This window comes from Serinus canaria, chromosome 6 (genome assembly GCF_022539315.1).
Source record: "Serinus canaria isolate serCan28SL12 chromosome 6, serCan2020, whole genome shotgun sequence".
In the NCBI taxonomy this organism is placed as follows: domain Eukaryota; kingdom Metazoa; phylum Chordata; class Aves; order Passeriformes; family Fringillidae; genus Serinus; species Serinus canaria.
In genome coordinates, this window is record NC_066320.1 from 34,857,877 (window position 1) to 34,882,506 (window position 24,630).

Sequence of the window (24,630 nt, forward strand, 5' to 3'; positions counted from 1 at the left end):
CTTTTCATATGGTCTATAGAGCCCTTTGGTTTTGTTTTTCTTTTTGAATTTATTTTTTAGAAGTCAGGAGTGCACATTGAAATGCTGCCTTTGTAAGCTGGGCCCCCACCTGAAGCTGGTAAAGCCTTTGGGCACAGTTGTATTGTTCCTAGTTCAACACCTTGAATTCACTGGTGGCAGTTCAACAGCTGAAGTTCATCTGAGACTTCCAAGGGTAAAGCATTAATGGAAATGGTGAATTACACTTTCAAGCAAAATATGGCAAACATTTCTAGCAGGTTCTTCCTAAACTGTTAATGATGTTTCATTTGTGAAATGAGCTTCTGCAGCAGGGAGAGTGGCATCCTTACAAGTTCCCCACTTCGAAGCTGGATTTCTGCTTCAGGATAAATCTGAGCTGGCATGCCAGGGCAGCTGGCAGATATAGGCTCTTCCATCCTAGTGCCCTGTTCATCTCCAGGCTCTCAGCAGGACAAGCAGATCAGGAAGAGTGATCCAGCTTTTGCTTTCTGCTCACTGTTCCTGTGATGTCTGTTGTACAGGGGCAGCCTCACAAATTGAGTTCCATGCACATTACAAGTGTCCTACCTGCAGCCACAAAATCACTGGAGCTTCTTTTCCTAGCATGATGTAGTTATTTTGGGGATTTCCAAAGTGAGAAGATGCCTTTGCTGGGGGCCCAGCCTTTGCTTGTTCCTGCTTCTCACAGCTGGTGCTCTGGGACTTGTCAGACCTCCCCACAGTGGAACAAGGAGGGGGCAGTGGAAACAGGTCATAGCAAGCCTTTCATTCAGACTTCGTAGGATGTTGAGGCAAAAGAGCATTAAGGAGTCCTGTTTGATGTATTAGGTGTGAGTCAGTGACAATTTGTTTGGTTTTGAGCAATTTGGTTGGATTGCCAGAATTTTCAGAGAATCATGTTCTTGTCTGCCATCAGAGCTGTGGAACCTGCCTGTCTACAGCAAACTTCAAGGGAGTGTGCAAAATGCCTTCTAATTGTAATTTGTCAAGAATGAGTTCCTTTAAAATATTACTGTCTTAAAGCATTACACCACATAAACTGGGTATTTGTTCAAGTTGAGATGCAGGCACAGCTGGTTTGGGGTGCACAAGGCATGTCAGCTTTGCCTTGAGCTTTAAATCCAGGCTCTGCCCTGCCCAGGAGTTTGCAGTGGTGGTCCCAGCAGTTCCTCTAATGCTAAAAATCACAGCCCAGACAAAGTACTTATGAATGTACAAAATGTACGGTACTATTGAAATTTTAAAAATCAATTAAAGCTTTTTTGTAATTGCCCACAGACATTGCATGCTCTGGTTGAATGGCAGTAGGTAATTTGTAAACTGGTTAGGTTCATTGTTGGCCATCTCTTAGAATTGATTGTCCTTTAATTAACTTATCTCTATCATGCATGTAATGTGATTCCCAATAAAAATTACAGAATTTTAATTGAAATTGAAAAGTTCTGAAAGGTAGAAATATAAATAATATATATTATATATGTACATACTCCAACTGGCATGGACATTCTGAAGAGACTTTAATAACAAGGCAGGTTTTCCATGTGATTTAATTACCAATAGACTTAAGTGAGTATTTAGATTAGAATAGTATAATCTGGTTTATTTAATAAAGAAAGGCTTTACATCTTTATGTCCTTATTGATTTGCCAATACCATTTAATGAGTGTCAGTTCACAAAAGTTGCATTAGTTGAAATACATCTTTGGGTTTGGTCCATGTAGCTTTATTTTGGAAATGCAGCCACTTGAAGAAAATGCTGAGCATAATTTAAAGTTAATAAAATAAAATATTGCTCTGAAGTGTACATAAAGAAATGCAAAATGGCAGCATGCATTCAATTATTCTGCATAATCCAGTTATTCTGTATAATTCCAGGAAAATTAATTTTTTGTCAGTAATCCTGGTGCTTTCTTATGTTTGCTAAACTAAACATGTTGCACGTGTTCATTTATGCTTTTTAGTTTGCATACATTGAAATTTTTTTCAAGATTCTTCGTAACTTGGTTTTCAGTATTTTTACTGAACTGTGACAGAGTAAGCTTGAATTGTTCTACTATTGGTGCTTTGGTTTATGTTGCTATTCCTTTATGGAATCAGTGCAGTGACTGGTACAAAGAGCACAAGGGCTTAAAATATCTAATCACATAAATCACATTGCTCTTCATTTCAGTGAAGTGAAGCCTGTTGGGAAATACCAGGTTTGGCTCCTTGTTAGCAATAATAACAATTTTTTAAAGCACGTAATCTGCATGTTTGTCTGTAGCTGAACTGGCAGCATACAGAGCAGGGCAGTGCAGTCACTGCACTGGGTCAGTTTTGTTTGCTCACTCGGTCCAGTGACGTCTACAAGGTTTAACACAAACTCTCTGTATTAACAGCACCAAGTAAAAGACAAAGAAAAGCTGGGAAAAATACTTTGATTTTTACTGTCAAATATTTTGTATTAAATTGGGAAAAGTTAGTAGAGATTGCTTTTCAAATATGGGCAATTCTCACTGTATTTGTCACTCAGTATGTAATGATGGTGATACAAGTAGGCACTGAAAGCCTGAGGTTTTGGTAGTGTTTTGGTGGTGTTTGATAGTGTTTGGGTGGTGTTTGGTAGTGTTTTGGTGGGTTTTGGTGGTGTTTGGTAGTTTTTTTGGTAGTTTTTTGGTGGTGTTTGGTGGTGTTTGATAGTGTTTGGTGGTGTTTGATAGTGTTTGGTGGTGTTTGGTGGTGTTTTCAGAGGTTTCAGACTTCTGCATGTTGCACAGAAGGCTGAGAAGGCAGGTGTGGGGAGGGTGTTCCCAAGGGGTTACAAGCACACCCCCTGGCATGCCCTGTGCTGGGGCACTCCAGGTTTCCCCTGTGCATGTCATGTCCCTGTGCCACTGTCCCCAGCTTGAGTCCTCAGGAGCAGTGGGCAGGAGCTGTGGGTGCTGTGCACAACTGAGCCAGCACGACTGAGCCTGGCTGGAGCTGCAGCTGGAGCTGGCCCTGAGTGGGCTGTGCAGGGACAGCCTCTGGCGTGGCTGTGCCACCAGGGACAGCCTCTGGCGTGGCTGTGCCACCAGGGACAGCCTCTGGCGTGGCTGTGCCACCAGGGACAGCCTGCTGGCGTGGCTGTGCCACCAGGGACAGCCTCTGGCGTGGCTGTGCCACCAGGGACAGCCTCTGGCGTGGCTGTGCCACCAGGGACAGCTGCTGGCATGGCTGTGTCACCAGGGACAGCCTCTGGCGTGGCTGTGCCACCAGGGACAGCTGCTGGCATGGCTGTGTCACCAGGGACAGCCTCTGGCGTGGCTGTGCCACCAGGGACAGCTGCTGGCGTGGCTGTGTCACCAGGGACAGCTGCTGGCGTGGCTGTGTCACCAGGGCCACACAGCCAGAGCCGGCTCGGGCTCAGCCCTGGAGCAGAGCCAGCAGAGCCTCCCAGCTCCAGCACTGTCACCTGGGCAGTGCCAGGTGGGATCACAGAACCCACAACAGTCTGTGTTGGCAAGGGCTGTCCAGTTCCAGCCCCCTGCCACAGGCAGGCTAGTGCAGGCTGCCCAGAGCAAGGACTGAGGTGAGAAAGACTGATTCTGCAAGGACATCAGCCTTGGAAAGCACCTTTGTTCTGGATATGGAAAAGAGTGTACTGAAGAAGCAGGACTTTGTGCAGGGCAGTGTGCTGAGGGTTCTACTTGACCTCATGGTTGAGTAGAATAATAACCATTGTGAAATCCTAAACCACACACTGCTACAAACCATGTACAAAAGTAGTAGAGAGAGTAGAAAAAATAGTAACCTTGTGGTTATTTTTTCTCACATGTTATGTAGGCTCTGTGCTGGGCTCTGGCTTTGGTTCATGATGGTCAGTGCTGTCACCAGCAGCGTTCCTGGACAGCAAGCTTGCTGCTGTAGGCACTGGATTTGCAGCTGTGTTTACACTTCTGGCTGTGTGGCTGCCCAGGACTGTTGCAGAAGTACCAGGTCAGGCTAGCTAAGCCAAAAGCACCAGAGGGGTACAGCTGAAATTATTAATAATCCCAGCTTCTCCAGCAGATTGCCATAGCATTGTGTTTTCCTTCTTCATCTGTGCAAGAACGAGAAACGATGATTTCAGTGTCCTCAAGGTTGATGCCCTTGCAAGAAGCTCTTCTGTTACTCAAATCTCTGACCCTCTTTTGAGGCTGCCTTGTTCCTCTGCAGTTCATCTTTGTTATGTTAATTTTAAAATTTAACAGGTTTATTAATCCTGCAGAATTTATTATAGTCAAACATGAGATATTATTAAGTTGCTATTGTACAGAGCATTTACCTTTGCTGTTGGAATTACTTGTCCTCTGCATTGGCAGACACAGAAACATTCATTTTGTTTCCTAATTAGGAGAGCTGCAATCAGGAACCATGACAGGGTTCAGCTCCTCGGTGTACAGCATGCCAGGTTCCATAGTGCAGGCTTTATAAAATTCTCTTTAATTCAAGAACAGAATATCATTAACTTTGTAAGTGAATGAATACAATGGACAAGCAATTTAATTAACTTCTAACATTGGATGTTGGACAGGAGACAAAATGAAATTATGCACATATTTCTTATGCAGGCAGTCAACCTTGAAAGGGGCTTGATTGTGATGGGTCAGACAAGGGGACAGCTTTGTCCAATTATTTGATGTTTAGTCCTAGAATATGAAATTTGAAATTTGGTACTTTGTAAATCAATCATCTCTTGTTTTGAAGCAGCTACAAAGGTTCTCTGAGATACAAAACAACCACCAGTGACTGTGACACGCTAAATACAACCTTTTACCACATGGTACTTTCCTATTTGTGGATGACCTGTATAATGCTAAATGAAATGGGCATTAATGCCTCCTCATCAAATTGAATTTGTCATCTTGAGTGTATTTTGTAAGAACATATCAATGAAATACTGTATTGATTTAAAGTTTTCAAAATTAAAATTATTTAGCATCAGCTCAATGTAGTAGGAGTCACACAGCTTACCAGTTTTCCCCAAAATAATGTGCCTTTTTTTTACTAGAAGAAAACTGTGGTGAAGTGTTGAACATGCATCCGTCAGTCTTTTCATCTGCTCAGAATCCATGCAGGCTGGGTCCCAGTTGCCACTGCTGAGGGCACACCCTGTCAGTGTGGCAGTGCCAGCACTGTCCCCTGCACAGCAGGATGGGCTTTTACTGATGCTGCTCTTCCTGCCAGCTGGCCCTGGCTGCAAAAATAAATGTGAAACAGCAGGTACAGTACAGATGAAAAATAACATTCTGCTCTTGCATATTACCTTCTGCAACCTGAGATTCAGGCTCTGTTTGTTGAAATTCAAGCAGTGTTGCCACTATCCACATGATAAATCTGGATCTTTGGATAATTTTTTGAGCTTGTCAAGAATTTTTAACTTTCTGGGGAATAGTTTTGGTTCTCCATAAGATTCAGTACTGAAATAACCATGAGCATTTACCTGGGTATTTTTTGGGGAGATCATATGCTTATCCTCTGCTGTGCTCACAGTTAGAAATTAGACTTTCTTTCTATCCCTTCTCATCCTGAGGAGCTGGTGAATATTCTGAGCATGGCAGGGGGTTTGGCGCTGGCTTTGAAGCCCTCAGGGCATCCTCAGCAGAGGTTCTGTCTCCCTGAGCACTCTCAGCCCTGGCTGGAGTGGCCGCATGCAGAGCACGGCCCCGGCTGCAGCTCTGATCCTGTATTCCTGCAGCCTCCCTCCTGCTCTGGGGCACAGCCAAGCTGGGAGCCTCTTATCCTGATTGGGGCCTCCAGAGTGCTTGAGTAATAGAAATATTAAATAACACCGTGATTAATGACTTTGTGAAGGCTCGACTTTGCCTTCAGGAATATTGATAAGTGGTGCTTTTTATAAGTGCTCAGCACACATACACTTCCTTTAGCTTGGGTTGGTTCCTTGGGCTGGCACTAATCTCGGTTTTCAGAAAAGAACCTCTGTCTGATATTTTTTTAATTTAATTGATTTGTAATCAAAGTATTAAATCTTTTTGTGAAATATGTCAGTATCAAAAGTGACATTAAATATTCTTTGTCCATGCATTAGATTGCATATAGGTTATTCATTTACTCACTGGACATGTTTATATAAAGCTCAGAGGTTTTGTATGTTAATTTTTCTCTTCTTAAATTAACTGGTCTCAAATAATGTTTTAAAATTGAATATGACTTTTTATTTGCTGTAACTAAATTATTAAGAGAAGGTAATAGAGGTGGGTTATGTTAGCTGAAGATCCCTCATTTTTCTGAGAATAGGACAATTAAAACTCCTGGGGCTAAGTTTTTGTTCCAGAAAACGTGCCATGCTGGTTGCTGTTAGCAGAGACCTCTCTGAGGTATCTGTAATGACCAGGACTGCAAGCAAGTTCTTTTTTATGTTGATCTCTTGATTAAGCATTTAAATGATTTGCCAGTCTGTGGTGTAGACAAGTCTCAACATTGAATTAAATCTAAATGGATAAACCCATCTGAATACACCAAGTACAAGATATAAGGCTGTGTACAAACACTTACGGATCATTTCTTTCCTCAGCTACATTTAATTTGACTATTATAAAAGCAAAACAAAAAGAATTAGAATTTTTTTTTCATTATTTGTATTTTTTTAGTGGTAAATTTGTAGTGATTATCCCTCTTGCTGGTTCCACTGTTATTGGCCTCACACTTGCAAGGGCTGCTCTGAAGAAAAGAAGGAAGAGTGAGGAGGCAGTGCTAGATGTTGCAGGTATGTCTGCTGATGCTCATCAGCTGCACAGCAAAGATTGTGGCATTCAAATGAGTCAAGGATGTCTGGAAACCACAGTGAGTGTTCTGGCAGCTCACTGAAGCTGGGAACATGGGCAGTGAGAGATGATTCCCCTGGCACAGAGCAGTCTCAGGTGGAACTTCCAGCCTCATTGCAGATGTACGGCTGGAAGAGTCAGTCTGAAAAATGGGCAGATTCATGAAATAAATGGATTACAAATAAATTAGAATTTTTTTAAGGCAGAAGAACTTCTAAAGACAAAACCAGTATGTGGAAATTATTTTAGAAATGCAGAAGGATATTTGGAGGGATGGATCTGGTACAATTGTAGTCAAGAAATTCCCAGGATTTAGGGACTCCTAGAGCTGGACACCCTTTTTATCCCTACCAGCTGCATGTGCTGCTTCCAGAATCTAATACTCCAGCAAAATTGTCTTAACTAGGAAGTGGGCACTGGAGACACTGCTAAAATACAGCTATAGGTGGCTTCTTCACAGCATGGGTATTACAAATAAAATATATGTATTATTTATTTATGGACATTTATGTTTTGATTGTGATGCATAATACTGGCTTAGGTTTTATGGAGTAAGAGAATCTGCAGTGCCAGTCCTGCCACTGGTTTTAGTCCTTCTGAGTGGACAGTTCCATTTGGTTTAATGGAAATATCACATGTAACTGAACAGGTGTTTTGAATACAGACCAAGGTCTGTTTTGAGAGTTTTTGAAGTTTGTCAGTGAGTATTTGGAGCCCACTCACACTGACACTTTATTAAAGGTGTAATGATTCAAAGGCTGTTGAAATGCAGCTGATAGCTGTGTTTGCAGTGCAGAGCTGCAGGAGTGGGGTGTAATTGTTTGGCATGGTTGGATCGGGCTCCGTCTGTCTGCGCTTCAGGTGGAGCAGGGCTGTTCAGGCAGCCTCAATGGCACTTTAATTGTATGTGCTTTAGCTGATAACTCTAATTCAGGAAATGATAAATTGCTGGACACCTAATTTGTTTGCAAATAAGAAGTGATAGAGTATTTTATAATGACTTGATCAGTGTACCCAGCCTGGTTTTTTAACCTTGAATGGGTATTAGACGGTTGGTGTTAATTTTGCTGTAGTGGATTGAGTGTGCACAGAACCACAGGCAAAAACTGCACCAACTGCAAAAACTCCCTCGTGTCTACTTCCATCATTCACTGTTCAGGTGTGCTGGATCCAGACTGTACTGCAGCCTGCCCTTCCTTTGTTTTTGGGAAAGTGGCAGTTGCATCAAAACTGACATTTTATGGCAAACTAAGGGCAGGTGTTTTTACAAAGTGTTTCCAAACTGCCACAGAAATCCAAGATAGCCATGGCTTGTTTCCGAGCAGAATTTTGGAGCTGTTTTGCTGTGGCTGTACCTATGTCAGGGTACCTGCAGACCAGGTGCCCCATCAGCTGAGGCCATGCTCAGGTGCCCTCCAGTCCCTGGGAAGCAGGATCTGGCCTGGGGCAGGAGAGCACCCACAGCCCAGCCAGGGCAAGCAGCCCCTGGGCACGGGCAGCCGTCGTGCTGGTCCAGGCCCCCACTTTCTCCCATTCCAGGATTTTCTGTTTGAGGTCTCTGAAACGTCACTGTGACATGAATGAGCCCAGACTGGGAGTCTCCGTGGCAGCTCCAGGGTGACATTGCTGTCAGCCTGTCTGGGGTGGCAGCCACCACCAGTGCTGGGCTGGCCCTGAGTGAGAGGTGGCCGCTCACAGACTCCATCTCGCTAATGGGAAACTAATGCCTGCTCTTGATGTTCGGGTTTATAAACATGTGAAATACTTTTTTAATTGTTGGTAGCAAAGCAGGCACACAATCAATAGAGTCAGGCGTGCCAAACTCACTGTTGACATTCAGCAGAGCCAAAAAGGCTGGTAGGAGATAAGGGCTTCCTGTCAGCAGTGCTCGCGCTAATTCATATTCAGACATTGTCATGTGCCATGATAAATGAATTCCTTGAACTATATTGATATAGCAGGTTAAACATTGAAAAAGTTGGGCTGAACTTTGACTTTAAATATTCATTAAAGCTAATTATGGATTTTATGACTACATGAATTACAGTTTCTGTGTCATCATTGGCAATTTATTTTAAATATATTTAAAGCAATCTTTATATATTAACTGTCACATTTAGTGAGGTAATGCAGTAAATGTTTACTCTGTACAGTAATTAAACTTTTATTCGTCTATTTCCTTTTTGCATTAAATATCCACAGTTGAAATTGTAGACTTTAAAAAGAAATTATGCCAATTAAATGTTTGAAAAACCCTATAGCTATTAAAATCTTCACATTTTTGTGGCAAAATTCCTGTGTAATTAAAGGAATAGCGCTTTTAATAGTGCTGGATGTGTAATCCATCAGAACCAATTGTTTCTCTTGCCATCAGCACTAGTTTTCCCTGATGAGTCTTTCTGTATGGATTAATGAAAGAAATCTCTAATACCATAATGAGTATCATTCTGGCGCCTAATTAAAAGCAGTGAATGTTCAACTTCAGTGTGCTAACAGGGAGAAGATGCCTGTTTTTTTCTCCGTAATACTTTTCTGGGGACATGTGAAGCTCTTCTAATGATTGTGCTCACCTTAGATTCAGTGTGCTCTCTGTGTCTCCAGCTGCAGTACAGGTGTGCACACAGGTGTGGTAGGAATGGTCAGGTACTTCTGTCAGCCCGGAAAAAGCATTTTGTTAACAGCAGCATTGCTGAAGATAAAATGCCTGGCCTTTCCCTGAGTCTAGAGCGTTTCCATAAGGGCCATTCTCACAAAAGCCAGGATGTGTTTGCCTGTGTACTCTGCAGTTAGTGACCATGATATCGAAAGAGGTCCTGGGAGTTTACAAAGGAAAATTTCCCTGCTGTGCCTACAGGATCTTGGGTGCTGGTCTGACTGATTTTAGGGGTGTTAAAGCCAAGCTGTTGGTTATAGTGAACAGGGGACAGCAGAAGAATCAGTTTTACTGTCTTGTGTGTTTCTTAAGAACTTGGCCAAGCTACAAGTGAGTATTCATGACTGTGCCACCTGACTTTCTGTTTTGGAGCTGAGTTACTGGCAGTGAATGTGTGGTACTTCCTCGGGGCCACGGGTGTTGCTCTGAAGTGCCCATGTACTTCTGGGCGTTTCTGGGCACCTCAGACTCTGGTGAAGTCCTTTCTGTCTTGTCAGCTCCTGACTTTATTAGTCAGGTATAAATCAAGGATTCATAGAATCATGGTTTGGGTTGGAAGGGATCCTAAATCCCACCCAATGCCACCCCAGCCATGGCAGGGACACCTTCCCCTGTCCCGGGTGCTCCCAGCCCCAGTGTCCAGCCTGGCCTTGGGCACTGCCAGGGATCCAGGGGCAGCCTCAGCTGCTCTGGGCACCCTGTGCCAGGGCCTGCCCACCCTGCCAGGGAACAATTCCTTCCCAGTTCACCAGGCTGATCAGTCCTGGCAATAACATGTGCTGTCCCTGTATCCCTGAGGCCAGCAGGCTGGGCTGGTCTGGAAGCTTCTGGTGGTACTGAGTGCAATGACCTTGATATGGTTACAGACCCAGGGCCTGCCAGGTTGGCCTGATGAGTTGGGGACTTTCTGATCCCAGCCTAACTGTGAGCCATCCATTCATTGCTCTGCCCTAAGGCTGCTGAAGTAGAATTCATGACTGGTCTGTGTTTGCAGACTGCTTGGCAAATCAAGCAGAGAAGCCTGTGGCTGCTGCCTGCACTTCGTTCCAGTGAGCCCTCTGGTGAGCAGAGCGGGTGCCAGCCCCTGGGCAAGCCTTGGGGCTGCAGTGCTCTGTTCAGGTGACAGGTGCTGGGCTGTGTCTGAGCCCTGAGCTCAGGAACTGGGCTGCGCTGGGTGCTGGGGATGAGAGCCTGCAGGCTGCTTGCTCAGGGGCCATGCAGCACTGGGGGCACAGCTGCAGAAGGTGCTTCGTCCCTGAATCAACCTCAGTGGCCCCTGGTGAGATGGTCCAGGTTTCTGCCCGAGAGGGGCTGTCGAGGACAGGGCTGCACTGTACCTGGGTCTGCTGTGTGCTGGGTGCAGCCTCGGGCCTCCCTGTAACTGAGGAGGGGAGGGACAGTGCCCAGCATGGCCACTGAGCTTCCATTTCAGTACACCCAGTTACTGGTGGTGTGGAATTTCTGCTAACAGCAGAAGCCATCCATCTCAGCAGCCTTTCAAACAGAACAAATAATGGCTTTCTTTCCTTATGTTTGAGATATTTAAAAGTTAAGATGTTTGGGTGGTTTATAATCTGTAATGTGTTCCTGTGTTGTATCACTTAGATATTTTATGTGCTGCTGGTGCTGTATGTACCAGTTCTGCTTTTTCCAAAGGATACTGAAATTGTAAATAAGAAAATAAAGCAAAGTTCTTCAACTTTAAATTAATCTCATTTAACTTTATTGTTAAACTGACATTTTATGAGAAATAAATTGAATTAACATAATCGCCTCAACAAAAGGGCCTAGGCAGTAGGCCCTGGAAGGTGTTTTTAATATATTTCATTGTGTTAGGGCACAGAATTGTAAGTGCACTCCATCATTTTTGCCAGTTTACGTTTATGTACCTAAGCCTGATTAAGTCTATAATAATGCGGAAAATAGTGATAGCTGTAATTTCCATTCCAATATAGTTTTGATTCTTTTTAGTAGAGTGTTTGGAATTGTACAGTCCAAGCCAGTCTGAATGTTAGTGGTATCAGCTCCTGAAACTTTGGACAGAGTTACTTCATCACTGTGCACCAGTAGTTGATACTCAGTGCCACACGTGTAGACTATCAAACTGAACTTCTGCTGCATGTCTTAAAAATCAGTTTTTTAAAAATGAGATTAAAACTGTACAAAGTCAAGCAATGAACAAATTGTGACACTCAGAAATGAAGTTGTAGCTTAAGCATGAATGGCAGTGCTGTTTTTAATAGAGTTATGACACCCTAAGTGAAACGGGTTTAGAGCATCTGTTTTTTTCTTGGTTTACTTGTCATGCTACATAGGGAAGCTTTGGAGTTCACAGTCCCGTCACCTAGATTTAAATGGTCACCTGGTTTTAGTATTATTTGTACCTGAATTGAATCGGTCACTATTTCAAATTACTTTCTTTTACTCAGTCATAAATTTCCTTCTCAGCTGAGGCATGGGGAATTCCAATGAAAATGAAGGGAAAAGTTTATCACGAGAGTGGTCAGATCCAGGAGCAGTAGCTCAGAAGGGAAGGCCGGAACTCTCCACCTCAGAAGAGTTCTGAGTCTCCTGGACAGTGCCCTGAGCAACCACAGGACAGGGGTGGGACAGGGCTTGCACTGGAGACCTCAGAGGTCCCTTCACAGCATGGTTCTGCTGTCCTGCTTTGTGGGGAAAAAGGAAAAGCTCACTTAAAAACATCACTTAGATGTTACAGGTAGGCTGGATTGCCATGTGTTACTGACATAGCCTAGGATTTCCCATTCCAGGATCCTGTTTTCATTTGCTTCTAAATTTTTCAGACAGGATGCATTTGGGATGATACTTCCCAGATGCTTGCCAAGGCTCCTTTCTTTTTCTTCTGAAGGCCATGTAAGAAAAATTTATCCTTATACTGAGTTCTTAAAGAGTATTATTATATAGCAAATGTTACCTTTATATGTGTCAGATTTTGCCCTACGCATTGAAGAAAGAGATGGGCCAGATGGGAATATCAGGTGGCAGTGTTTTTGTCTTGTACCAGGATTTATTTTCTCCTGGCAAGGTGTTCTTGTTGCAGCACACTTAACCTTGAGTCCTTCCCAGAGATGTCTCCTGTAGTTCCTTGTTCACTCCTCTATGTTATAAAAAAGAAACCCAAAGGCCTGAAGGAATCCGCCTGGGTCACAGGGATGTGTACTCATCAATTAAACATGTGGCACTGCTTTCTGTTGGAGGGACTAATATGTCAAGGGGATGGGCAGCACCTCATGTTTGTGCTTTTGACAAATCAGCAAATGTCTGATCTCTGGATGGGCAGCATCTCATAAATAATGCAGCAGTCACCGGACCAAGCACTGCTGTGCTGGGAGGGGCTTTGTTGTTGGAGAGGAAAAAACGCAATGAAACTAAATCATCCTTTTTGGTTAACGTGTTGCTTCTTTTATTCTTCTTTATGAGAGTTTATCCAGTAACAGGCTGGGGTTTTTTCAGTTTCTTTTGGGTGCATCACATGTATCAAAAGGCTCATGAAGTTGTCATTTTAATTTTTTTTTGTTGTTCTGGTTTTTTTTAAATATTCCAGCATAAAATCTATTTGCCCTGGTTTTGGGGTTTTTTTTTCCCTTACTTGATTTTCATTTGCTCTCTTCTAATATGTCATTTTCCTCTCATTAACTGGAGAAAAGCAGTAAATGACAGGTCTGTGGAGAAGACACAAGCTCGCAGTCCCTGTGTGTCACCATGGCAAAGCTCCCATGGCACCAGGGAGGGACTGTGAGCCCCACGGGAGGGCAGCCCTGGAGGGGCATGGGAGAAGGGGCACGTGGAGAGGGGCCTGGTGCAGGAAGGCAAAGGGGGCTGTCCCTGGTGAGGAACTGTTTAACTTTCAGGGTAGGGAAAACCACGTCAGGCTGTGTTGAGAGGTCGTGGAGCCTCTTCTGCAGAGGCTTTAGATGCAAGTTAGAAAACTTCAAAATTGCCCTTGTTTCCTGTACCACATGCTCTAGAAGCTTTGGTTCTGCTTTGAAAGTGAAGAAGAAATGGCCAGGTTTTTATAACAGAATTGAGGGTCTGTTTTGGGGGCTCAGAAAGGCATTTGTCTGTGTCACCTATCACATCCATCCCTTTGGTGCTTCAGTGTGCACCTGGCAGTGCCCTTATCATGGTCAGTCAGCTGCTAGAGGTCATCTTTATAATGACTGATGAGATCTCAGAGAAGCAACAAAAGAAATTACAATTTTTATAGATCTTAGAAAATGTAAACTTTGGTTTATTTATTAGTATTTAATTTCTTGAGTTTAGGGTTTTCTGTGATAGTAAAGCCTGATGCTCTTTCAAGTTTTGTTGCATATTTTTATGTACATATTTTTATAATTCCATGTTTTATTGGGTTTTTTTTACAGGCTCTAGGAAGTTTTTACTTTCTTCATGAATCTTTGAAAAACATCTACCAGTTTGATTTTAAAGGTAAGCAAAAGAATTAAATGTTTTAATGGTTAGTTGGCTTTATACATCAAGGCAGCTTTTCCATCCTCTTTTCTGATGGTAGTATCTGGCAGTGTTTCTGTGTTATGCAGGCTCCTGTAAGATGCAGGCAGGTCCCTTGGTGACAGGTGTTGCTTTTCTTACCTTTTATAGACCTTTTAGAAGAAGTCAGTGGACCGGCCACAGGCTGCAAGCCAGAGCATTAATCATTCCCATGCACCTTTAGGTCCATAGTGATCCCTGAGGATTTCAGAAGAACTCTGAATGGCCACAAGGCTCTTCCATGTAGATCAGATACAGGAGCAAGACCTTAACTGTCCAACAGTGATGGCCATTTTGCAAAGCAGCTGAGGTAGATTTATGGCTTAAATTACTTGGGAGCAGAGCAGGTCAGTAGGAGGGTGGCACTGTTTAACCCACAATGATCCTTCAGGTTGGAGGTCTTGCTGTGTCTCACAAGTTTGAAAGTAATGCTGGGCAATATATGTTAAATATTTGAAATATCAGAGAAAATTACTGAATGCTTCCTGAGGTGAATATGGAAAAGATTATATAAAATTTATGTTATTTCAGTTGAGAACTGTATCTATTTAGTACAAAAATATCCTGAGCTTCATTTAGCTTACTGAGTCATTTAGCTGAGTCACATTAATACTATGTCTGGCATCCCATTAATATGAGACACTGTTGCAATGGTAGTGACTATGGACTGAACTAATTGTCATCATTATATAGATTAATTATTTTGTTCTCAGCAGATTCTCTCTGCTCACATAATGGAGGGTATAGGATCTTCCTGCCCTGAAATATTTGAACAGTAGTTCTGTGTATGTACAATTCAAGACTTAGCCTACATAAGTCCTCCTGTTACCACTGGTTTCAGTGCTGAAGGAACATTTTCGCTGTAATATCCCAGACAGAGTGATTTTATTTCTGACAAGCCATATGGGAGCTCTCCACAGCAGAGAGGGCTGGCACTCCTGAGAGCTCATACGTGGGCTCTGTCCCTGGGAAGAGCACTTCTGCAGGTGCTCAGGACTGGGGTGCACCTGGGGGGGGAGGCTGGGGGCTCCCGGGCGGTCCCCAGGCCCTGGGTGGGACAGTTTGCTGTCCTCTGTGGGGCTGCTTGTTCATTCTGCCATGCAAATGGCTTTGTGTGCCAGTGATTTGGGAGCTGTTTCAGCAGCCCTCATCTCCATCCCATCAGCACCAGAGGAGCAGCAGCAGTTTCGCCCCAGCCTCCACCTGAGGGTCCCTCCCAGTGGTCACAGACGGGAGGTGTCCTGCTCCTGACAGGGAAATGACAGCTGCTTTAGGAAAAGAAGAGCTTTCTGCATGTATTAGTCCTTTGTGGCAGCTTACTTGCTACTGTACAGCTTTTAAAGAAAGCGTAAGAATTTTTTAAAAGTGAGAAAAGGGAAGAAAAATGTAGAGAGGAAAACAGTTCATAGAAAAACAATAAACAGATGCTTGTTTCAGAAAAGAAATGCTTTAAATGGTCACTGCTTTGTTTTGCATGGCAAAACCATAGCAGAGCCAGCTTGCCAATGTGAACCATGCTCTAAAGATGGGTTTGGCCCAAACATCATTTAGAAGGAAAAAACTCTTAATAAAAATCAAGGAAATGGGTGGATGGGTGTTGTAAGTCACACGCTGTTCTTGTCAGAGCAGAATCCATCTCCCAGCATAGGGTTTGTAAAATATGACCCCAAAGGCTCCCATCTTTCAGGAGAAATGTAAAACTTGCCTCTTCTCTCATGACTATTGACGTTTTCACAGTGTATTAAGCTCTTAAATCAGAAGAAAAATCCAGATGGATACAAACATTCTCTGCACAAAAATCATTATGAAATTCTGGTTCTACTCAAAAGTGTGCAAAAAATAGATGTTTATACACAGTTCAGTATTCCTGGAACATCACTGTTGCTTTTCAAAATTCACTGCGCAGTTGGATATGACTGAATACAGACTGGAAAAAAAAGATTGTCGCTGTTTTTCAGATCTCAGGAAGACATATCTCCATTTTGAAAAAGGAACAGTTTTCTCCCACAACCTCACATATTACATGCTGTAGTGTAGATCTGTTGAGCTGCTTTCACAGTGGTCAGAGGCCCAAAATTTGCTTACAGTGCCAAGCTGTCTGTTCTGAAGGGATGTCCTCTAAGAGAGGGGCTTTAGGCCAGTTCCAGTTGACCCCTTGTATTTACAGAACGAATCTTGTTCTCAGGTGTGAAGTCAGCAATGGAGTGGAGCTGGTGTTAGTTGCAGCCAGGCTGTGTTGCCCCTGTGTGCTCTGCTCTGCAGTCCTGTCACAACGAGCCTCTGGCTCACACGGGGGATGCAGAGGTGTCAGTGAAGTTCTCCCAGCAGATGCCTTCAGCCCTTGCAGTTCTGCCAAGTCTTTTCTGTAACTAAAAAGGCATCAGGATCTCTTTGCTGACACTGTTAAACTTGCTGGAAGAGGCACATCCATCCACAGTCTACTTAGAATGATGCCAGATCAGTTTATCAGGGTATTTGTTCAGTCGTCCCATGGGAGCCAGGCCTCAGAGGAGTTGGCACATAAAGAATGATACCTTTTTTTTTCCCAAAGACATAGGGCATTACAGTAAATGCTTCCTCAGATATCCTGTAGGACTGAACAGTTTAGGAGTCTTGATAATACTTGGGAGTTTTGCTCTTACACATTCCCAGTTGAAACTGAATCCAGTTGAGTAGGTCCAGGATAATGGCAGCTGAACATTAGCTGCCTGAGCTCCTGTGCCAGAGGAGTTAAACTAAGTCAGCTTCTCGCCTTAGATAGGCCATTGGTCTCATCAGGTGAGAAACCAAGTATAAAGTGGATGAAGAAGGAGAACCTCTTATTCATGAGTTGAGTAGATCCATAGGAGTCTGTGTTGTTTCTGTCTGTGATGAAATTGTTCATTCGAGACTTTGGAAAGTGATGTGCATCACCACCGAGTCTCTTGTATTAGTCCAACACCCATTTCAGCTGTAAAAATCCATGCCTCATGTGCTGATGGCCAGAAGGGGTTGATCTGATGGAGCCTGGGGGCTGCAGGGTCTCAGAGCAGCTGAGGTGGGATTTGGCTGCAAGGGTGTACAGAGACCAGGCTCACGATGAGAGCTCCAACACTTCATAAGGCTCTGGATAGCAGAAATGACAATATCATAACTGTGCAACTTCAAGGTGTCTGATGAAAACAGGGGTGTTTATTTTCCCCCAGAACAGTTCAGTGCTGCACATTTGTTACAAGATCCTGTTGATTAACCAGCTGTTTTGCCAATGCTGCTGCTTTGCCAATAAGTGTGAGAAGATGCTCATAATGTTGAAGTCATGTGTGTTAATTTTGGTTTATCTCTCTTCCTAGCTAAGAAGTATAAAAAGGTTACTGGGAAAGAAATCTACTCTGACACTTTAGAAAGCACACCCATGCTGGAAAAAGAGAAGTTTCCACAGGATTATTTCCCTGAGGTATGTACAGAACTGTGAAGCATTCCCAAATACTAGGTTTGATTCTGATTTCCTCTGACTACTGTTGAGCAGCTCCTCTCAGTGATAAGGGCAGAATGGAATCTTGGAATTTTGTCTGTCTGTTTTCTTGACACCTGTAATATATGTTTTAAGTCATGGCATGATGTACCAAAATGCAGTAAGAGACCCTTGTGAAGGGTGAGGGCAGTGATGAAGAGACTGATTTGTACTGTAAGGCCCAGGCAGTGTGGCAGTGTGGCAGTGTGGCAGTGTGCCATGGCAGGGCTGTCTCAGGAGCTCCGTGCCTCTGGATTCTGCCAGCCCGGCCGGCACAGGGAGCTCACCCTGCTGCCAGGGACACCCGACCTAAACACACACTGACTCTGTCCTCCGAGGCTGCCCTCCCTCTCCCTTTTGCACTTGTTCTCAGAACAACTGCGGGTGCTGCACGTTTGAGATTGCTGGTCTTGTCAAAACCAGTAACACAAGCAGAGCTGAGGGGTTTCTGGCACTGCACCTGAAAGTGTAGACTCTCTTCTTTGATGTTTTCTTTAATTTTCTCAATTTTTATTTCTTAAGAACATCTAGAACATGGGTGTTTAATGGTTAATGTTATCCTCAAACCAAGTGAATAAATTTGTTGAACTGCTGTAACATTTGTGGATCAAACAGGCATGTCAGTACTTCAATAAAAGGAAGAACTAAATAAACTCTTAAAATTAATTTAGAATTTGTAAATATACACACTTATAGATGTGTATATTTACAAATATACACATCTATAAGTGTGTATATTTGTAAATATACACATCTATATAAGACAGTGCTTGTGTGCTTGGCAGAGCATTGCATAAATAGTTACGGGATTGATAGGATGAAGGTTGTTATTTTTCTTGACTTTGATACTAAATTATTTAATTTTATATCTCAGTACTGGAAGGAAAAGTGCCTTTGACATAATTTTGCAATGCATTCATTTCCTATGAATAAACATGTCAGAGAGTTTGAAGCTAAGTGTTAGACCACTCTGAGGGAGCTGGAGCCATTGCTCAGGTGTTTGTTTTCCCCTCCATGGCAGTGAGCTGTGGCAGTGCCTGGCAGTGCTGTAGCCCAGCAGCTGAGTGCTGCCAGCGTGCCTCACAGCACCAGGACAAGCTGTGCCTTGCTCATTGGCACCCAGGGAGAGCTATTTCCTCCTTTATTTACTTCACTGCTGTCGCTTCGTTGTGATGCTGGCAAAGCTGTAAGTTGTTCAGCATTGTTTATTACCCCTCTTGCATCAACAATTCTTCAGTCTCTTGGGGCAGTGGTTGAGCCTTAGGGCTCTCCCACACGGTTTCGTGGAGCAGGAATGGTGCTGGTTCCTTGTGGGTGCTCAGGGATCAGGTGTTCATTAGCAGCTGCAGCTCCTCCTCAATACACCCTCCTGTGTTGCTTTTGGGATGGGACCAGGGGGTCTGTGGGGACTGTTGATTAACCAGCTGTTTTGCCAATGCTTTGCCGAGGAACAGCCTTTGGAGGCTGTGACAGCCTCTTACTGCTCCCATTGCTTCCAGTGCCCTAAACAGCTGTTCTAAGCAGAAACCTCTGTGTGTTGGTGGTCAGGGATAGTGTTTACCTGGAGGAGGAACAGACAGGAAAAGAGAAAATCTGCAAACATATGCAATTAAGTAATTGCATATGTTTGCAGATATGAAGCACCTTGAAAGTTCAGTTCAGTTCCTGCCCCCAGTCCAATTCCTGGGAATGCTGTTGCAGCCAGACCCCTGGAGCAGGCTGGGGCCGTGCTGTTGCAGAGCTTTGCACAGAAGGAGAGGAAAGGGGCACGGGCTCTGCAGGTCTGCAGTGATGGCAGTAACAGCAGCATCTGTGCTGCAGCTCTGGACCTTGTGTGCTCACCTAGCCTGCCCCCTGGCATGTGCCAACCCAGGACATTTTCATGTGACTTGAAAAGTTAGAAAGTAATTGCAATGATTTTTAGACCATGCTGTTTTTCTTTGGAACTGGAGACCAAAAAGTGTGTCAAACACACAGACACAGCAAGAGCTAAAAACAGCAGGGAGATTAGTTTTGGTTCTCAGATGCGTGTTTCTATATGTAAAGCTAAAATTAATCTTGCTATTACATTTTCTCTGTAGACAAATGTTAGTAATAGCAATTAAAAGGCCACAAAATAGTGTGTATTTTGGAAATTTGGGTTTACCCAGCAGAAGGCACGAGAAGCATATTTACCCAAACATTGCATTGACATGCTCTTATGTGTTTTAGCCCGACCTTTCATATCACATCTGCAATTTTTTGTGTGAGAAATGGTTTAAGACTGATTTCTTTTTATTGCAGCTGTTTAAGGATGATCTAAAAGTAATTACAGTGATTGAGGCATAATGCAATTCAAAATAATTACAGCCCACTGCATATAAAACTAACAAAACTTTCTGCTTTGATTTATGGGTCCTCTTGGCAAGGCATAAACCTCAAATGATGCCTCTGGGAGCAACACTCTAGATAATGTTAGGCCATTTTAAAAAAAGCAGATTTGTGTAGTCTATCAGGCCTGAGTAATTTTTTTTTCTCATAGTGAGAAATTGGTTGTTATCATAGATCACAGATACTGCTCAAAGCTCTTATGAAAGATGAATTAATTTCACTAATGCTTTAATGCAAACCTTTCATGGAGGAGGCTGTATGGTGATAACCTTACTGCGGTCTCTCCTTTCTCAATTATGATTTATGTTGTCTTTTAGTAGATGAAACTGCCTGTATTCACAATCCATCTGCTGCCTAAAGGAATCCTATTAACAGAGGATCTGAGAAGAGACTTAATAATATAAGGTGAAAGATGTGGTATCCCCTTTCTGGGACATGAAGTAGGATTTTTTTTCCCCTATTTTAAAATGTAGATCACTCTCTGAGAGCATAAGATGACCTATGTCATCTCCACCTGGTTTTATGCTGGTTTACAGATGGTATAGCAGCTAGTGACTGTTTGTTAAAGTAAAAATAAAGATTGTTGCTTTGAAATCTGCAATAAAAAGCAAATTTCTCTTTCCTCCTTTGCAAGCTATAACTCTTGTTTACATTCTGTTTCCAAAACTTTCTGCATTCCAAATTCTTCATTTAGAAATACTAAAGCACATGCATGATCCAAAAGTCCATGAGGCATGTTGTTCAGCTGCAGTGTGTACCCAAGGCTGAGGATGACTCTCCATATCAGAGCTGTTGAGCTCCAGCTCCTAGGCTGCATTAGGAGGCCTGAAGCCTGCTAACTTTTGCATTTCTAATGTTAAATAGACAAGTTATTGATGAGTGAATTATTCACAGAAGTTAAAGGAATGAAGTGTGTTCCAGTTATGAGTAGCTAAAGGTAGTTTGCAGGTTGGGGTATTGCCAGTTGCACAATGAAACAAGTGTTATCCTGCAGTACAGAGGCACAGGTGTCCCTGCTTTATTCAGCCTCAGCTGTGTCACCTTTTCCGCTGTGAGCTGAAGCTCCTCCCTGCTCTCCTGGCTTCTCCCTGGGCCAGCTAAAAGTCCCAAACCCTCCTGGCTCTGTCCACTACTTGCTGCTTTTTGGCAATGACTCAGTCTGGAGTATTATGGAGCTGCTGGCTTCAAGTAGTTGCTGAAGCAACTGGTCTAAGGGAAGAAAGGCAGTATTTTGAGGTAGGAACTACATTCTGTATTGTTTTCATGACAAGTTGCCATAATACATCTCTGCTTCCTGTCCAGTGAAACCCTGAGCAGGGAGATGAGGGCTCCTGTGTAGGGCCCTGAGAAGCAGGAGTTCTCACCAGGGCAAGGCAGCCTTGTCAGTGCTGGGTGTTGCTCAGTACCTTGGTTGCTCTTGCTGCCAGTATCTGGCTGATTCCTGTTTCAGGTTTCCCTCTGAGCTGTGGTGTTCCTTTAAGAAGCTGCAATTACACTGCAGTCATCACCACTTTAATATGTCTTTCCTTCATGCCCTGCTTTGTATGGTTGAATAAACCCTTTCTGGGTCACTATTTAATTTGATATGGTCCCCCTCAGTAAAATGATGGAGAAAAGATGAATTAAGGCTCTGTGCTGGTCATTATCAATCATGGTTTGTGTGCATTACTTATTGCTCACAGTGCTTTTTGACATTAGCCCTCTCTAACCTCTCTCTTCATGTTAATGCTGTCTGGAGGTCCTTTCCCCTGATGTAGCAGGGGTTATTTATGTAGGTGGTGGTTCTGGGGGGTTTTAAAAGGTCAGCACAATCTCTTCAGGGACTCTATTCACAAAGGAAAAGCTGGCAGAATGTAACTACCAGTTTTCAAATTGTGATTTTAAAAACTGTATGTTTTGGTGGGACTTGTGCTAGTGAGGTGTCAGAGCTCCAGCTGTGGGGCTGGAGCAGAGCTGTGGCAGGACACAGCAGAGAGCCTGTCTGTGCCCCAGGACAGGGAGGGGACAGGCCCACAGGAGCAGAGCTGTGGCAGGACACAGCAGAGAGCCTGTCTGTGCCCCAGGACAGGGAGGGGACAGGCCCACAGGACGGCCCACATGAGCTGCTGCAGGCATGACAACAGCAAGAGAGCCTGTCTGTGCCCCAGGACAGGAGGGACAGGCCCACAGGAGCAGCTATGGCAGGACACAGCAAGGCCTGCCTGTCCCCAGGATAGGGAGGGGACAGCCCACAGAGCAAGCAGAGCACATGCAGAGACCTCCTGTGCCCCAGACAGTGAGTGACAGGCCCACAGGAGCAGAGCTGTGGCAGGACACAGCAGAGAGCCTGTCTGTGCCCCAGGACAGGGAGGGGACAAGCCCACAGGAGCAGAGCTGTGGCAGGACACAGCAGAGAGCCTGCCTGTGCCCCAGGACAGGGAGGGGACGGCCCACAGGAGCAGAGCTGTGGCAGGACACAGCAAGATCCTGTCTGGCCCCAGGAGAGCAAGGGACAGCCCACAGAGCAGAGCTGTGTCTGACAGTCAAGAGCCTGCCTGTGCCCCAGACAGGGAGGACAGGACAGAGCGGCTTCCACCAGCTAGGCCCGGGCCCCACAGGAGCAGAGCTGTGGCAGGACACAGCAGAGAGCCTGTCTGTGCCCCAGGACAGGGAGGGGACAGGCCCACAGGACAGCTGCCCTTGGGCTGTGCAGGAGCGGGATGAGGGCAGCAGTTGCAGCTAGGGAAAATCTGATTTAATCTGGAAAAAGCTTTCACCATGAGGTTAAACAGCAGCAGATGGGCCCAGTCAGGTGTTGGAGTGGCTGTTCCTGGAGGTGCTCAAAACCCAGCTGAGTGTGACTCTAAGCAAGATGATTTGGTTGGGCCGGTTGTGGTGTTGCATCTTTGAAGTACCTTTGCCATTTTGCCAGAGAGGAAAATAGCAAATGAGAAATGGCAGCCTGATTGAAAACGTTGTCTTGGACCATATCATAGGCTTGGACTACTTGATTTTAATTTCTGTTTAGTTTTTTTTAAGAAGTAAATGACAAAGCTCCCTTTTTAAATCAAGATTAAATTCGAGCCAATTTTTAATGCTTTTAGCATTTAATTTTTTTCATTGATTTCTTTCTGAATAAGTGTTGACATCTCTACTTGTAACTGTGCCCTCATGAGCATCACAGAGGAGACCTTACTGTATTGTGGGATTTGTAATCCAGCTGTGGATCCTGATAGGAAGGGTTAGGGTGTTTGCTTTCCAGCCAACCATCCCCTGAGTGCTTGCTGGACCTGCAGAAGAGGCTAATTTTTCACTCTTTAAAAATTTTTGCAATAAAGTAGATTGTTATTTGGAATATAATTATTATGTTGTTGTGTCTGGTTGGTCTTGGCTGCAGTCACTGTGCTGGTGCCTAAGGAGAAGGGGAGGGAGATGGGCCCCTTTTCACTGGGGAGTGGTCAGAAGATGCAGACTAGGTTGGACAGGGTTGGAGCAACACTGTTTGCTGGAAGGTGTCCCTGACACAGCAGGGAAGCTGGAACAAGGTGAAGGTCCCTCGCAACCCAAGCCAGTCTGTGATTCTGTGATTCATTTTAAGTCAGCCTGGTTTGGTTTGTTGAGCCCCTTCACTATCTCAGCAGAGTTGAGAACTGAGGACTGTCTGTTTTTAGAGAGAGTAAATACACCTGGCCAGTGCCTCAGGAGAGGTTTGGGGGAGTGGTACCTCTGACTGGGGATGCTCTGCTGGGACTGGCAATTTATTCACAGTAAGGAATCACAGTCTTTAGCTACAAAATCATTGGCATCATTATTTAGGCCTGTGTGGTGCAATATTCATTCCCAGAGCAGATTAGCCCAGACACATCTGCATTGTTAACAAGGAATAGAGAGGATGCAGAATCATGTATTTTTATGGGAGGCCGTGGATTGTGGCAGTGGCTCGGAAGTGGTGCTGAAAAACCCCTTCTTGTGTGTGAGTGACATGTATGGGCCTGGGCTGAATTGTGGCTGTCTCACCCATGGTGTGGCTGTGATGAATGGAATCTTTTACCACTATTTAAATTCTTACCTTTTATAGAAATATTGTGTGGCTTGGCTCAGCAAGAGAAATAGCTTTCTAGCAGATCTCATTCATTTTAATTTGATGTAAATCTCTGATGACATTTTACAGTTCAGGTAAAATTACAAAGAAAACATTTGTGCAAAGGCAATAAGAATTTGCTGGTTTAAGCTAAGCAAAAATATAACTGGAAAGCTTTCTTATTTGGTTATCTTTCATTGGTAAACAACTGCCAGGGCTTTTATTAATTTTAGACATAAGTTGGTAACTGCTGCAGGATCAAAATATAATTCCAGGATTTATAAACGACACAATATCTGTTTTAAAGGTACCTCAGTTTGTGTACAGTGCTTCTTGGTTACAATGTATGGATGAGCTCAGCTTCATTTTGTTCTTTGTGTCAGTACATTTCACTTTCACAGTCTTCTTTACCTAAGGTGATTGGTTCTTATTCACTTCTTTTTCAGTGCAAGTGGTCCAGAAAAGGTTTCATTCGAACAAGGTGGTGTATTACTGATTGGTAAGTTGCACTTAAAGTTGTTTCTGATTACGTTTGTTTTATGTTTGTTTGTTAATGACAATTTCAAGCAGGTATTTTCATGTGTAGCTTGGTCTGTTGATAGAGCAGGTAGGTGCCACACCTGCCTCGTTGTCTGTGGAACACGGCGTGCTCAGGAGAGTGTGGCGGTGCAGGAGCAGATGTGGCGTTGGTGTGAGCCCGGGCAGTCAGAGCAGGCTCTGGGTCAGGGACACTCAGTGCCCC

General features: G+C 44.0%; 1 protein-coding gene across 3 annotated transcripts in view; it reads left to right on the forward strand.

Annotated features, from left to right (window-relative positions):
- Positions 1 to 24,630, forward strand: part of INPP5A (inositol polyphosphate-5-phosphatase A) — a 182,218-nt gene that overhangs the window by 81,088 nt on the left and 76,500 nt on the right. For all 3 annotated transcript variants that reach the window (XM_050976241.1, XM_050976242.1, XM_050976243.1), the window contains exons 5-7: positions 13,845 to 13,908; positions 17,298 to 17,401; positions 24,335 to 24,387. In XM_050976241.1, coding sequence (XP_050832198.1) covers positions 13,845 to 13,908; positions 17,298 to 17,401; positions 24,335 to 24,387 — 221 coding nt within the window. The remainder of the gene's footprint in view (positions 1 to 13,844; positions 13,909 to 17,297; positions 17,402 to 24,334; positions 24,388 to 24,630) is intronic.